Source organism: Aulostomus chinensis, chromosome 18 (assembly GCF_037954235.1).
Source record: "Aulostomus chinensis isolate RoL2024-O1b breed Wild chromosome 18, RoL_Achi_v1.0, whole genome shotgun sequence".
In the NCBI taxonomy this organism is placed as follows: domain Eukaryota; kingdom Metazoa; phylum Chordata; class Actinopteri; order Syngnathiformes; family Aulostomidae; genus Aulostomus; species Aulostomus chinensis.
In genome coordinates this window covers 8700736-8716749 of record NC_141337.1, presented here as the reverse complement: position 1 = coordinate 8716749, position 16014 = coordinate 8700736, and the positions used below count along the sequence as shown (strand labels likewise).

General features: G+C 40.1%; 2 protein-coding genes across 4 annotated transcripts; one reads left to right on the top strand and one right to left on the bottom strand.

Moving 5' to 3' along the window:
- Nucleotides 1-10829: 10829 nt before the first annotated feature.
- LOC147244999 (G protein-coupled receptor 183-like) lies at nt 10830-11792 on the top strand. Its single transcript, XM_086185191.1, has one exon. The coding sequence runs from the start codon at nt 10830-10832 to the stop codon at nt 11790-11792; it is 963 nt and encodes a 320-aa protein (XP_086041317.1).
- A 565-nt stretch (nt 11793-12357) lies between these two features.
- On the bottom strand, nt 12358-15186 carry LOC147244998 (zinc-binding protein A33). Of its 3 annotated transcripts, XM_086183911.1 has the most exons (7): nt 14446-15186; nt 14155-14250; nt 13733-13849; nt 13619-13654; nt 13510-13532; nt 13312-13424; nt 12358-13219 (listed from the first exon to the last, which is right to left on the bottom strand). In XM_086183911.1, the coding sequence occupies exons 1-7, from the start codon at nt 14836-14838 to the stop codon at nt 12681-12683; spliced, it is 1317 nt and encodes a 438-aa protein (XP_086040037.1). In that variant the 5' UTR covers nt 14839-15186; the 3' UTR covers nt 12358-12680. The 3 variants fall into 3 exon arrangements, with proteins under 3 accessions (XP_086040037.1, XP_086040039.1, XP_086040036.1); XM_086183913.1 differs by having other exon boundaries at nt 13510-13568; nt 13619-13849; XM_086183910.1 differs by having other exon boundaries at nt 12359-13219; nt 13619-13849; nt 14446-15169.
- Nucleotides 15187-16014: the final 828 nt, after the last annotated feature.

The window sequence follows — 16014 nt, the reverse complement described above, 5'->3', positions numbered from 1 at the left end:
CAAGTTTCTCAGAGTACTGAAGCTCTGGATCTTCAAATCTGTATAAATTCAGTCTTATTTAAAAAAAAAAAATCTCAGTACAACTCACAATATTTCAATAAAGTTTGCTGCTGTAATTACATCAGTTACATCAGCGTTTTTAAACCATAAAGCCCCCCAAAAAAGTCAAATGAGTTTGAAAGTAGCACATTGTCAACTCATTGCTGTCAAAGAAAGACGAATTGATGCAAAAAATTCATGATTTTACTGTCATCAACAACAAGAAAGACTTAAAGGAGTCAAAATGAATTGAAACACATCGTTACTATGACAACACCAATAAAAATAACAGCTGACAAAAAAGTGTCAAATTCATCAGGATGTTGTTTCCAGAGTGCCCTTAATAACCAGTATTAGCTCATCATCATTCAGCATAGAAAGATAGGGAAATGGGAAGGTTAAGAATTCACAGTATAAAAGAAACAAAAGAAATAGCACAACATGACGAGTCTGTTAAAAATATTTCTCAAAGGATTTTGTAAAGTAAAAGGAAGACAATAAAATGTTCAATTTGCATTGGAAAGTATTTGTCTGACTGACTTGTATTTAGATTTGCTCCAAATCGCATTGTCCAGAAGTTCAAAACCGCTTTTGAAATTATCCCACAAGAGCTGACTTGACTCAAATCATTAACTTCTAATGGCAAATTGACTAAACAATTAATTAAATTCCCATTTTCTCCCGATGGCTTAAGTGAATGCTGCTTAACCTCACAGGTCATCTTGTTAACGGGATTATTGGGAATCTAATTATCCAGGAAAAGTGGAGAGAGTAGATAAAAGCACAAACAAATTTAAATCTAGGATATTGATGATTAATTGCTCAATTGACTGATTAAAACTGTCCTTTGGAAATGTTATTAATGATATGAAACCTGAAATAGAATGAAATCCCTTTTCTAGCTCTTTGTCCAAATTTAATACCATGAAACTTTTATTTTATTTCAGTCATGCAGGATTATGGTATGGAAATAATTCTGCTGAATATCTTAAAAATCGATTTGTCATGAAGCCGCATCACAATCTAGTTGATTGCTGGCTGTCCCTTTGCTCATCATACACCCTTAAAACTGAAAAATACTTCCTGCTGTTTGATTCCATAATTAACATCATTAAGAGGAAAAACTGGGTTGTTTGTTTGTTGGGGAGCCGCCCCAAGACTAACGGGCAATAATTATGGTGATTACTGCATATTTAGAGTGGCATAATTGTAATAATGGCTGGGAGACTGGTTGGCTGCCCGTTCGTCCTATTTTGGCGACATGCCACTCAGTTAGTTCCACCCTGGGTCTGCGGGTTTAAATCCCATTAAAAGTGTCAGCTCACTAACAACTCCCTATCTCGTACAAACACACTCGCACGCACGCACACACACGCACGCACACACACATCCACAGGAGCACAGTGTGTGTAGCTGATGCTGACATTTATATTAGCACAGAGATAAAAACGTGCTGCTACTACATTCTCAGTGCTAATGAACAATAATGGTATTTCCTGCAGCTTTGACAGTCATGCTGTTTCATCAAATATCATTAAATCCAGAAATCGCCAGAGTTTTAATTTGTACTCAACTCGTGCACATTATTTCAACAGGAATATGACTTTCTCTTCCTTCGCTCTCTCTCTCTCTCTCTGCTTCTGTTTTCTACATTCACACATCAAACACAGCAGGGTTTTTGATGGATGACCGTCTCGAGTGTGTGTGTGTGTGTGTGTGTGTGTGTGTGTGTGTGTGTGTGTGTGTGTGTGTGCGTGTGCGTGCGCACGCTGTTTCCTATTCCAACACAATTTCTCTCCACCAGCATGACGCACAAAGAATTGCAGGCAATTTTATTCCGCCAACGACAGCAAAATAAATTGTCAAAAAAAGACAGAGTATCTGTGTTATTTTGTTTCTTGTTTATTTCTGTCCATCAAAAACATTTTATTTTTACTCTTCTGTTATTCAATCATTGGATTTCTTTTCAGTTTTCCACATGACTTCAATGAACTCTGTGCAGAAGAGGAAAGTTGCACGAATGAACGAAAAACAGGATTTTTTCTTTTATTTTTGTTACAGTAAGAAAGCAGGTAAAATAAGTATTGAGCACGTCACCATTTTCCCTCAGTAAACATATTCCTAGAGGTGCTGTTGACATGATATTTTCACCAGATGTTGGTAACCACCCATGCAACTGACACATGCAAAGAAATCAGACCTTAGATGTCCGTAATTTATGTTATGTGTAATAAAATGGAATGACACAGGGAAAAATTATTGAACACGCTTGAATTTATTACTTCGTACAAAAGCCTTTGTTAGCAATAACAGCTTCAAGACGCCTCTTGCATGGAGAAACTAGTTGCATGCATTGCTCAGGTGTGATTTTGGCACCTTCTTCCACACTGTCTTCAAATCTTGAAGGTTCCTTGAATGATGACGTGTTCAACATTTATTTCACCAGCTGTATGTTTTATTTGGTAAATAATTGATTTATGATGGTGTGTGTGTGTGTGTGTGTGTGTGTGTGTGTGTGTGTGTGTGTGTGTGTGTGTGTGTGTGTGTGTGTTGGTTCTTGTCGGTACCTGCTACATAGAGGGGACCATAGTTGTTGTTTTATTTGTGTTATTAACTGACAAGGTGAGGACATTTTTGGAAACTGAGGAAGTTTTGGTCACAGCTTCAAAGGGCTGTTGGGGGTCAAGACTTGGTTTTAGTCTGGGGTTGGACTTAGGTTAGCTCAAGGCTTAGGGTTAGGCTTAAGCATTTAGTTTTGGTGGTTAAAGTTAAGGTAGGGCTGAGGAATGCATTATGTCAATAACGATACAAAGATAAGAGATCTCGCATGTGTGTGTGTGTGTGTGTGTGTGTGTGTGTGTGTGTGTGTGTGTGTGTGTGTGTGTGTGTGTGTGTGTGTGTGTGTGTACAGGGATGGAAATCACCTGCATCTCTTTCACCCTGACGCACTGGAGGCAGGCTTCTGCTGGACTGTGGATGAGTAAAATGCCTTCCAGGTATTGAATGCTAACCATGTACACACAAAAATTCTCAGAGCGTGTTTCTATACTTCATTCATGCAGTACGCGTACTGACATCCCTTTGTGTAACTAAAGATAATAAAAGCAAGAAACAAGAGCAGATGATATTCAGCCACAGTATCATAGAAGTAACAAAATATGTGAAGCACATTAATCGTGATAAACTAATAGCTCGAAGCGAGAGGCAGAGTGCGAGCATTGTCAAATCTGTTGATCCTCCCCCCCAACCGCCAAAAATAGGCCTTCCAGATCGCTGATCCATACCATCTTCAAGAGATTCTCTCCAAGTGAAAAGAATCGCTTCAACAAATTTCAACAGAATATGGTCACATTTTTGAAAGTTTATATCTCCAGAATGTAATCAAGACGAGTTCCAAAAGCTGACATGAACTTAATCCCTCATGACACGTCGGGACGAATAATAGCTATAACCTGCCAATGATCTGGAGGAGGAGCCAGGATCTACAATTAGATCCAGATCACCCCCAGAAGTTCATCACTTGTTCCTGGTGATATTATCTATATTTTCACGTTAATTTATTTAAAAAAACAAAACAAAAAAACAATCCATCTGTTTTTGAGGTATTCTGTTAACAAAAAGACACCAAATACCGTCATGATAAAAGTGACTGAACACTGGTTTAGTGTTCTTTACCTTGGACAGCACCTCAATCTTATTCACCATGGCCCCAATTGACTGGTCGACGGTGAGACCTAGACAGATGAAACAGGGCAATCCAATAACACTGAGTGCGTGTGTGCTTACGTCTACCTTTCAAATCTAAAAAAACAACAACCTTGTCTGAGTACATTTATTTAGAGATAATGGAGACTCATCGTTTGAAAAAACAACAAAAAAACAACAACAACAATAAAAAAACAAGACCGGCTGATTTCAACTGCCAGGAGTTTGTCGCACGCTCGCATTCAACCCATGATTGAGAGGCAGCAAGCAAAGAATGTTGCAGGTTCAAAAAAAAATGTCTAAGGGGAGACTTTGTTATTAGCTCACTGATGTCATTGAGAACAGCGAAGGGTTTCTCTTTGTAACCCTCCTGCTTCTCCACGATAGCTCCTCCCATTGCCACGAATATGTCCACTCCACTTTGACTGAACAAGTAAGACAACCGAGACTGAATGACAGCAGATGACACGACGGTTTAAGATGCACTGAAATGAGCCTTTTTGTGAAAATGGATGAACCATTTGGAGAAAAGAAAGTTTTGTTTTGTTTTCATGCCTCATGAGGATCTTCATCATGTCAGGGAGGAAACTGTAGCGAACAAACTCTCTCCCCTTATTTGACTTTCTTTGATTTTGATTAGAGTCCCTGCAGAAAGAGGCCAGTTTAACCCAATCAATTCAGTAATGAAACAGGACTGATGAAAAAAAAAAAAAAGGACATTAACAATATATATTATAGGTCCAACCCCATTTCTTTATTTTCACCCTTCTCCGCTCTTCCCCTCTGCTTCAACAAGAATTAAGACACCCCTACCCCAAGGATGAACGCGCAAAATAGAGGGAAAGGGGCAAGTGTTAGGGTGAAGGGCTGAATTGGGATTGGCTCATAGTGACCCTGCAACACTCTAAATCCCACTATGTCGAGGCCTGTCACAGGAACAGTTCATATTTACAGTTCACATCCAAAATGATGAAAACAGTTGTAGTAAACACTGAGATATAAACAAGATGAGTTTTAACATGAATATTTGATGTATCCTTTGATATCCTGGTGAAAGTCTAGAGACGTTCCTTCAGATTTGAGATGACGTAATTTAAAAAAATCTAAGAAGGCTTTTCTTGGCTTCTGTCGCACCAGTATACATATAATTGAAACTTTGAGATTCCAAACTCAAGCTCACAGGATTGGTACTTTTATTAAATGTCATTGTCTTTGACGTCTCAACTAAAAATGTCTCATTTGTTCGCTCAGTGTATGTGACGTCGATTGCTGCTCTGCATCAGCGAGGACTCAAATGAACATTCGCGGTTTCAGCATCTCTTCAACAACCTCCCGCGAAATACATGTAAATACTTCAATTAATACTCTTTACTCCCACAACTTCGCTGCCGAATGACACTTCTGAATTAATATATTTGAAGCAGGAAGTAAGAAAAGGAGGGAGAGAGTTTTTCCCAACTGTATAATTTGTAAATGTGTTTATGTAAGACATGACTCAGCGCTGTTGCAATTGTACGTATGAATCATTGAAGCAGCCCAGAATACGTGCTGTGATACGCATGATAAATATCAAATTATCTCCACAAGATTAGATTTCATCTGTTTTTTTCATTTTGTATTACTAATATGAGCGCACATAAACACATTCCCCATTAGAGATGTATTTATTTCTGTAGTTATAATATTTCCCTCTTTGATCCAGGCTTTGTTTTCTTAGATTTTTTTAAATTTTTTTTTTTTTTTTGGTGGGGGTTTTCAGGCAGAATATACTTTAAAGTAAATATTTTAATTATTATATTCAAAACTTGAAATAAAAACAGAATACGAACAGATGGTAGGTTGGAGAGTTTACCCTGGAGGGGGGGGTTGGGGGGTTACAAAATAGTGAGCAGGACCTATAAATAAATCACACTTGCACATGTAAATGTCCCGGTTCATTAGTTTGGCAGTACATTAACTCATTTTGGGGAGGGAGTGCATAATTGGATGTGAGAAAGAATATCTGAGGTATTAGATTGTAAAATTTGGAGAATTTATGACTTGATTAAGATAGAATTTCCTCAGGATGTATTCAAAAGCTGCAAATTCTACTGGTTAGAACCTTCCGTAGCAGAAAGGCGGCCTAAAATTCCAATGCGACGTCGATCCAATTTAAAATAAACATGTGGACAGCAGCACAGTGCGGGGTGTACTCTTCGTGTTGTATTCCCCGCTGTGTGAAACTGAAACTGACAAATTACTTTCAGGAGAAGGAAAAAAAAACACATTCTCCAGTTTCCCAGCGTTTTTCTTTTAGCTGCATTTCTTCTTCTTTTGGGTAGTTTCCATTATATTCCACATAAATCTGCAAAGTAAGTGACTTTGTGGTGACTCACAATTTCCTCTGTTGTGTGTACTGTGGGTTTCTTGACCTAAATGTGTGCAGTTTGATTGGCATTAAATACAGTTCTGTTATGATGATGATGATGATGACGATGACAGTCTTCATGCCTTGTTTTCTCCGCAGCAATTCGATAATGGCAGGATTTTAGAAAAACGTCCGTCCTTTGAAAACGATAGCATTGTCTGAAAATGTAGGACATGGGACAAGGGGTTGTTCTAGTCAGTTCACAGCGGCGAGTCGGGCTGGAGGAAGAGCAGGAAGATAAAAAAGAGAGCGATAGAACAAGTTATATGATGTGTGAGGATGCCAAAAGACATTTTCAGGTTTATTTTACATCACCTGGGTGGAAGTCATGATCTTGCTGCAGAGTGAGGCATCAAAATTGGCTTCACACAGCGGTTCAGGCATGTTTAAGGTAGCTTTCCAACGACTGTGAAAAATTCAGTTATCGGGACATCTTCCTCAGTTTGAGTTCTTTATTGTGGCAGTTTATCAAGTCTTAAGGCTCCTTCAGTGAATCAGTGTTGTTTTGAAGATGCTTCAAATAGTTCCCATGATGATATAACTTAAAATTTTGTCCAAATTTCAGTTCTTGAGGGAAAAATAGGTTAAATTTAATGAGTAATTCAGCAGTTGCAAGTATTACACGACAGCATTGTGACGAGCTGTGGGGTTTTGTGTGGTCAATTAGTTTTTATTGGGTTTTGAGAAATAAAAGAGGGGAAGATTTACTTGTCTGTCTGTCTGACTTACATGATCAGTCCGTCCATTTTCTACCTATCATCTTGTTAAGGGTTGCAGGGGGACTGGAGCCTATCCCAGCAGCCTTCAGACAAGAGGTAGGGTTCACCCTGGACGGGTCACTAGTCCATCACAGGGCCAACACATAGAGACAGACAACCATTCACACTCACAGTCACACCTACGGTCAATTTAGAGTATCAATCAGCCTCGTCCTCTCTTGATGTCTTTGGACTGTGGGAGGAAGCTGGAGTACCAGAGAGAACCCACACAGGAACAGGGAGAACATGGAGACTCACACAGAAAGATCCTGTGCTGGAGCCGGGGTTTGAACCCGGAACCTTCTTGCTGTGAGGCAAACCACTGCACCACCGTGCTGCCTTCATGGTCGGTTTAAGTGTTATAATTTGGATGGCTGCTATAGCACCACCACAAGGATGATTAGACCTCAAACCCCAGCATGACATAGGACTGGATGAAGGCAGGAAGAAGAAGAAGAAGAAGAAGAAGAAGAAGAAGAAGAAGAAGAATCTACTTCTGCCCCCTTCAAATAAATGCTGTAGTTCAAAATACAGACCTCTACTGCCCCCTCAGACCAAATAGCAGAAAAGCACTCATATGGAGAAATGCCCCGTGGGCCTGTTTGCATGTCCCTCCTCCTCTTCTCCACTGATCCATATACTATTCAGTCAATGGATCGACGTGTATTTGCCTGTCTGATCGCAAGAGAACAGAACATTGAATTAGACTCAAATGAGCAGCTCAGCTCAAACACAATTAACCCTTCTGTCACACCGGCACATAACTCAAGCTTGACCGAACCAGGAGGTGATGAACACTTCAGAAGGAGTCTTCACCTTCAATTTCTGTAACGCTTTCATGATTGAGAAAGAGCTCTCTTGTTTTCGAAAGTGCAGACACTTGTTATCGACTTGCACCGAAACAAAACACGCTTGACATTTGCTCCGAGGCTGTTGATATGTTTTGTGTTGACATCAGGAGGATAGGGTGAGTGAGGATGATACACTCGGCTCCTGGAGATCACCGGACCAATCCCACGGTGCTGTCTGAGGTCCACACAGAGACCTGAGAATTATTCGCATGTGGAACAGTTCAGTACACACCAGGGTAACACTTTAATCTAGCGTTATTACAGTTTGATTACACAAACTAATTTGTATTTGTAAGCAGATATAAGCAGGCACAGCCATTATAGTGCTATATAAAAAGATCATAAAATACACAACTATAATAATATAAAGTATGTTAGAAGCATAATATCTGCAAATATAAAAGTTCAATTTGTTTTTTTAACTGCATTACAATGTGATACAAACAATTCATTCAATGTTGGTAGATTTACAGATGATACAAAAACGGGGAAGTCAAATAAATACCATGTCAGAGCTGCAGACACATGTTGAGAACACCTGGAGGACACATATTAAAGCAGTTTTGACTGGACGAATTGCCAGAAAACACCAGGAGATCCTCCCTTACTGGTCAACGTCAAATCCAGGACCCCTTTATAAATGAATCCCGGAAACACAAAGGAATCCTTGACACATACACTGTCACACTTGCAACGCTGCTGAGAAGAATATTCTGCTTTGGTAAGTAAAAACAATGCAATGCAAACTACTACAATGCTTCATCAATCAACAAGATTTTTAAATTGTTTTTCAATCACTTCAATTAAAAAAAAAGTCCTTAAACAAGAGGCAACCAGCTTGATGTTGTCACCTGAGATTAACACAAGCAATCTGGTTTAATCGGAAAAGCCTAGAAACGTGGTTGATTTAGCTAGAACACAAAGCGGCCAACTGAGTTCTCCTCACATTACTTCAATATCATTAAGTAACACACCACAGTTTAGACTTTTAAGTTCTGCATGCCTGAATGATCGTAGATTAATGACTAAACGAACTGATTGTTAATCCGTAACATTTGTTTTCTTTTTCCAATTGTAAAGCACTGTGGTACAACATTGTTGTTTTTAAATGTGCTATTATGAATAAAGTCGTATGGTATTTAAGATATTGAGCATAAAACATCTGTCTCTTTGGCTGGAAATTTTAACCACACCTGCAACGCTTATTTTTTTCATGATGACAGCTCAATGTCTTAAATCATTCAAAACACAATTTCTGGAATAAAAAAACACACTCATAAAAGTTGGAACCTTGAGGTTTTATTAATTTAATATTGTTATTTTGAGTCCATTTTTCTAAGGATAAGCTAAACCTTTGTTTTTTTTATTTAAACTTATTATCACGCTGTAGGGTATTTGGCATTGGAATAATTGTGTGGTTTTGGTTCAAATGTTATTTTTTTGTTTTCTGTAGTTTTGCTTGTACAAAAACACAATCAATTAAGTTTGCCATCTCCTGGGACCAGCGTCTCCTGCAAAGTGCTTCACTCCTCCGTCAGAGTGATTAGTCCCACAGGAGAGTTTCGAGCCTGAGGTAGCGCCGGCAGTAGAGGGAGACAACAAACAATCCACTGAGGGAACCAGGGCAAGAAGTGTCCATGTTAAAGCAGAGAAGGCCCCTTGATGGCTGTACGAGGAACAATCACAGCCCCTGGCTCCACAAGCCCATTCAGAGGAGCCACCTCAGGTGCTATGTGAAGCCTTTCACATTTTCACTCATCATGCAAATCAGCCTGACTAAGAGGCGCAGCAAACAGACCTCAGGTGTACCGCGTATGAAGCTTCGCACGATGTCAAAATGGTCATGCAAATCAGCCTGAATCAGGTGTTGCATATCGTCCAGACCAAAACATGGAGTCCCAAGAACCCATTGTTATGAAATCTTAAATAGAAAAAGCTTCCATTAGTCATCCTCCTCTGGGGGCCAAAGACTGAGACACAGATATCAAGGACCCTGGGCCTGTGGTTTCTGTCTGGTGCAACCTATTACGCCATTAATCCTGCCATTATTACATTTAGGTTGCATTACTTTTTTTTATAAGAAATTAGTTGCGTGAATAGTTAGAAAAAATGCTTTAAGGACTTCCAGTCTGCTTTCCCTTTCGTCTCAAACACCTGTCCATGTGCAGAATAGTAACTTGGCCGTTTTATTTGGGAAAGACTGGGCTTTTATTCTACCACGAATGGGTGGTGCTTTTAGGGTGAGTCCCTTAAGTGAGTTAGATGTCCCTGCGTAGAGAGCCTCGGTTCCCTGAGGAGAGTCCACTCAGACACAACAACAAGATAACAGCCGGAGGAGAAGCCCTGACCATGTTTGTACTATCATGTTTATGCTCTCTCAAAACAGTCTACTTCGCAGACTTTAACTCTTTAAGGATTAAAGTGATACTTCACCCAAATTGTATTTTGTCTTTGAAGTACTCACAAATAGTTGTCTTGAGTAAAAAATAAGTTTTTATTCCTCTGCATTACTTCTCTGTGACTCCAGAGAACTGGTATTACCAGCCATATTACCAGTGTATTGGCTTTAAAGCTAATGATGACCAGCTAACAACAACTGCCGCAACAAAATAACTGCAAAACTGCCTAAAAGCATCAGTTTACAAAGTCTCAAGCAAATCATCTGGTATCAGCTGTCTTTTTTGATTCAGCTGTGTGTTCAGTAATCCACAAACTTTGATTTTTGCTCCAAACAAACAAACAAACAAACAAACACCTTCGGTTTGCTACCGTAGATGGGTGTCCTTTGGTGTCAGGCTAAGAGAACGTGGCCACCATTATCTGCATTCTAGAGTCACAAAGAAGCAATGCAGGTGGCGACAAAAAAGAATTGCAAACTCGACACAACTATGTGTGAGCACTTGAAAGGTAAAATTGACTTTTTGGGTGATGTATTGTATTGAACCTCCCAGTAGCGTCCAAACATGGTTGGTAAAGGAAAGGTGAGTGTGGGAGGACTGACCAGGCGATGGGAAGATGGCATGATCCTCACCATTCCTTCTCTTCTTTGTCGCTTTCAGCAAAAGAATCATGGAGGAAAATGTATCTTCAACAGGGAACTTAATCATTCTCCCAACTCAACTCCCTTTCAACGCCACCGTCTACAGCAACATCACCGATTACGACAACGGCACCAAACCCTTCAGTGTGTTCGACGGCTGTGAAGCATATCTGGAGGGGATTCTGTTTGACCTGACCCTGCAGTGCATCAATGTAGTCGTGGGGATCCCTGCGAACATACTTGTCATGTCCATCCTCATCCACATTCGTAAAGAGCCCTCCACCTCAGATATATTCTTGGGCTGCCTGGCCTTCATGGATATGTATTTTAGTACCATGACCCCTATCAGCTTCCTTAACCTTTACCACTGGCACAGCAAGGAAGTGTGGTCTGCCCTGAAGTTCTCCTTCGGTGTGAAGGACACCAGCGGGCCTTTGTTTCTCTCCTGTATCTGCCTGGATCGCTTCATTGCTGTGCTTTTTCCACATGCATTCGGGCAACTTAAACACATCAAGTATAGGTTAACCCTCTCGTTGCTGGTGTTCTGTCTCACCTTTGCGTACTCTGCAGCCAAGGTTGTAGGAGGTCTACCCAACTTTGAGAAGGTGTTCACTGGTGAGATTCTGGCAGCGTTCACCTGGATGGTTGTGTGTAATGGAAGCATCCTCTGGGCCCTCAAGAAATCTGGCAGTGCAGGGAAAGATGAGATGCACCCCATGAAGAAGAAAGCTTTCAAGATGGTGCTCTCTATTCTCTGCATCATTGTGTTGAACTACCTGCCGCCTGTTGCACTATTCCCCTTTGAAGACCACTACGCCCCTCACGTGTTTCGTTGCTATGTGCAGCCTGTGGGCTTCGCTTTCCTCAACATCAGCTGCACCATCCAGCCACTCATCTACCTGTCTCGCCTGGAGAAGATTCCTTTCCTCCCTGATAGCAAAAGGTACTGCCCCTGTTGCACCTTAGAGAAAGAAGAAAACCCTCCTGCATAAAAAAAACAACAAGAGCGAAGTGAACTCAAGGAGAGTTGCAGGAATTAAGCTTGATTTTAGTAACTGAGTAAGTCTTAAATTATTTAACGATTTTCTAAACGTAGGTTTTAAGTAGAAAGATCTTTGTGCTGTGAGGGAGTGAAAATAGTCAACTTGTTTTTAGGAATCTAACAATTATGCGGCCAAAAGTGTGTTAACTTTGCAGTTGTAAAGAGTAATACGCAGCAATTGTGTTTTTAGCTGCTTCCAATGACATGAACAGCTTTTGGAAAAAAAAATGCATTTGACTTTGGCGCCATCATGTGTACAAAGAGATGAAAAACATTACAAGCGCCAAAAAAAAAAAAAAAAACCTTGCGGGTTTTTTTTTCCTTTTTTGTTTGGAATAGGAAAATAAATGCCATTGTAGTAGTAAATGTACTTGCTTCTTGTACACATTTCTTGTAATAAGATCATATTTTCTCAGATTAAAACAAGTCCCTTAATCGTACTGAGATGCCTCTTGTTTGTGCTTCTGTCATATAAAAACTGCAATGAGATTATTTTTATTTGTTTTATTTCTTTACTAGATATAGACAAACATACCATTTGATTCTATCAGTCAATATATTGCCCCCACTTTTAAAACAATTACTGACAAATAAATATCCCTTCGTATTATTCCACGATCACGATCAACGCATGAAGAAAGAAGCAAATGATGTTTTAAATATTTCATAATTTCATGTCAGGGATTTGACTGCTTCAGCATTTTCTGTTGTATATGAGAAAGAATAAACAATGGTATGTGATTTACAGCAAAGTGGATACTTCACAATGTGTTTTTCATTACATCCATTAACACAGTACTGAGATAATTTCTCACGTTCTCATTGAATTACTAGTTTTTTATTGACGTAACATTGTGACAAGTATTTTCTCTGGCATTATTTTCAAAGGATGGCTGCTCTGTGTGTAAAAATATGGTAGTAAAGTTCCTTTGAACGTATGTGTGAAGGCATATAAGAGCGTGTCATCAGCATAGTCAACAAATGACACGTTCCCTTTGTTGTAATCTAGTTGTACTTTGATTTGTTTGGGTGTCCTTGGAGCCGTCAGTGTGGTAGGAGGTGAGGTCATGGCCCTGATCTGTCCATCCCGAAAGCACAAAGTCCAGAAGCCATTCTCAGGCCGAGCGTTGACCTTGGCATTCCTTGGTACTGATGAAGAGGCCACACCCAGGAGCCAGTCCTGATTACTTCCTGTTTCCACGACCCAGTGGTGACTTCCTGATCCCAGCACAGTCATACCTACCACTTCAGCACTTAAGTGGAAGCGCTCTGGGTTGTCCGGGCAACTGCTCATCTGCTTGGAGTAATGGAGGGAAGTGAGGTCGTCAGACAGGATGAGGCAGGGGTGTGCTGTGTTTGAGTCCAGAGTCACAGGAGCTGAATGACAGGAAATTATAGACAAACACATTTGATTTATGCGATTTTCATCTACCATAGTACAAATTATAATTAAACTATTGTGTGCTCACTGTAATCAATGTGGTCCAACATTTTCTCCCAGATTCTGTACTTGAGGTTGCATAGATGATGGGCCACATCCACTAGCAGCCCAGACATGTTGTCTGAGCCAAGCGGCGCGCTTCTGGGATAACAAGAGACATCCTGCAGTGAGTCTCAGTTGGCATCAACACAAAAGGGTCAAGAAGGTCCATATTTTGTTAAGTTACCTTTCTTGAATAGCTTTAAAATTCTGCCAATTAAAACAAAATTTAAAAAATGTAAAGAACTGACTTTTTGGAATTGTTAATAAACATGTTGTAAACTGAAAATACAGACCTTCAGTAAAACAATGTCTTCTTCCTTCAGTTGTTCCTGTATGGCAATGATGGTTTCTGTAAGGGACAGCACTTCTGCAGAAATTTCTCTCATCTTATCATTCATCCCAGCAACCTTTTCTTCTTCTTCCTTCTTTACAGCCGCTAATCTGGCCGACTCTTCTTTGTGGAGGACTTGATGGAGCTGCTCAAACTGGCTCTTAATCGATCTTTGTGTTTCCGCCACTTGACTCTAAAGGAGATGAATACAAATGCCTATTTAAGTGAGCTGATTTTATTAAAGGAACACATGGGGGGGGGGGGGGGCTTACTTGCCATCCTCTCCGGACACAGACAAGAAGATACCCTTTTCTCTAATGCTATGCTAACACTTCCCACCCACTAGCATTCATTATGCAAAGCTAACTAGTGGTCAGCAAGCCTCCACTGCATGCAGGAGAGGAGCGGATATCTATCCTCTTGTCGGGCTCTGTATAAAATAATATTTCCAAAAAAGTCAGTGTGTTCCTTTAATGTAAGATAGGTCATCTTAGTTACCTTGATGTGCTTAAACATGTCTTCAGAGGTCCTGTAAATTCGCGAGAGATTGTCCAGTTTATCTTGCAAGCTCTTGAGAGATAAAGCAAGCTCATCCTGAAAGTCAAACAGGTCTTAGCAAGGACATTGACAACAGAGGTCTGACGACTTCAGTATTTTGACTACTTGAAATATTTGAGGCTTTGGCTGAAAGATGGACAGACTTGTGGAGCAACATTCTACCTTTAGGTGTTACCTTAACAGTGCTGTAGAAATGGTTGGGGAAAACATTGCAGTGTTTATTCTCATTACCTTGCAGTCCAGTACGGCTTCCTCTGTCGGTGAGCAGTCATGAGATCTGTGCAGTTTAGAAGTCAGACATACCACACAAATAGGTTCCTTGCAAACCAAGCAGAAGAGTTTCAGCTTCTCTCCATGCAGAGTACAGTTTGTCTCATCGTCAACCGCTTCTAAACTCTCTTTCCTGGCCAGCAGAAGAGCTTCACACACGTTTTTCAGAGCTAGGTTGGAGGGTGGACTGGCTTTGGAGGATTTTTTCCTGCATACTGGACACTCACGTAGGCCTGATTCCCAGCAGCGCTTCAAGCAGCCCCTACAGAAGCTGTGGCTACATGACAGCAGAACTGGGTCTGTAAAGATGTCGCAGCATACCGGACATGTAAGATCCTCCTCTGGAAGTGACATGATCCGCAATAAAAGTCCCTCCACTGTTCAAAAAGTCCTCGGGTTTAAATCTGGGTTAATTGCACCATGGACATAATTCTGAGGACCTGGTTCAACTTGTCTTCTTCATGTCCCAGAGCGCACTAAATGCCTGTCTATTGTTCTTGAAGCGAAATAGAAAGCAGTTTTCCTGTGCTTGACTTCTGTGGGAGTAACTCAAATCACAAAGCAGTGCGACAAAATACTGTAGCCGTGCTGGGAAACAGGAAATAAAGTCCCATTGGCCAGCTGTTGGAGACTGTAGTCCTGGTTTGTAACTTTGTTTGGAATGTAATCAATCAGGATGTGAGTGTCTCACTGCTAACATCCATACAAGCTGCACATTCAACTCGTTTAATCTTTAACTGTGTTGTTAAAACAGTGGCGGTGAGGGGAAACTGAATTTTTATGAGGAAGAAAACTTAATAGCTGTTATGTTGTTGAGTTTTAAACCAAACTTGCCTTCACGGCTCAGAACAAATATCTAATTCCCAGCAGGCTTTTGCTGGATCAAGCTGCTCATTAGAAATGGTCAAGGATGAAATCTTAAGATAAAGTACTATAGTACAGATTGTTTTCATAGTGTATCTATGCGATATCTTATTTCAGTCTTGTGTACAGGTGCAGCATTAATCAACTTGTATTTGTCTTAGCGCTTTACATGACCCACATCTCTTGGGAGATCTCCGCTTTGGTCGTTTTCAAGAGACAAACAGGAAATTTTCTCTGTATTTTCCAACTTTCTCTGTCCTCTTTCTAAGAATGTTTGAAACAATGAATCTGTCTTTTTCAATAGGTTCTATGCCATGTGACCTCTGGTCTCAAAATCTATACCAGATATTAATATTGGACTAGGAAAATGAGTCTCACCCCTTATTATCGCATTTGACTGCAGCTTCTGTATAAATATTTCAAGCCCATGTTGTCAATTTCTTTTAATAGCTTCCATGTCAGGTAGACATTACTGGACAAATAAACTGCCACCTAAATCTTATAAGAGCATTTAAAAGAAAAATCCTTTTTGCTTCATTGTTATCTAAAAAGTTGGATATTACAACAGGTCTCATGTACAGTCTCTATGTATATGAACACCTCATCAGACCAAGTGTCAAGCTAATTCTTCAATGGAAATTTAGTTGTTGTTGTCATCTTGTCTTT

Bases quoted from the DNA above. Each gene is read 5' to 3' on its own strand.
- LOC147244998 (XM_086183913.1), bottom strand. From the start codon at position 14,838: ATGTCACTTCCAGAGGAGGATCTTACATGTCCGGTATGCTGCGACATC. The intron at 13,569-13,618 runs GTCTGTATTTTC...CCAAAAAGTCAG, and splicing joins AAGACATTGTTTTACTGAAG to TTCTTTACATTTTTTAAATT. The intron at 13,220-13,311 runs GTGAGCACACAA...CCTGTCATTCAG, and splicing joins GTTGGACCACATTGATTACA to CTCCTGTGACTCTGGACTCA.
- LOC147244999 (XM_086185191.1), top strand. From the start codon at position 10,830: ATGGAGGAAAATGTATCTTCAACAGGGAACTTAATCATTCTCCCAACT.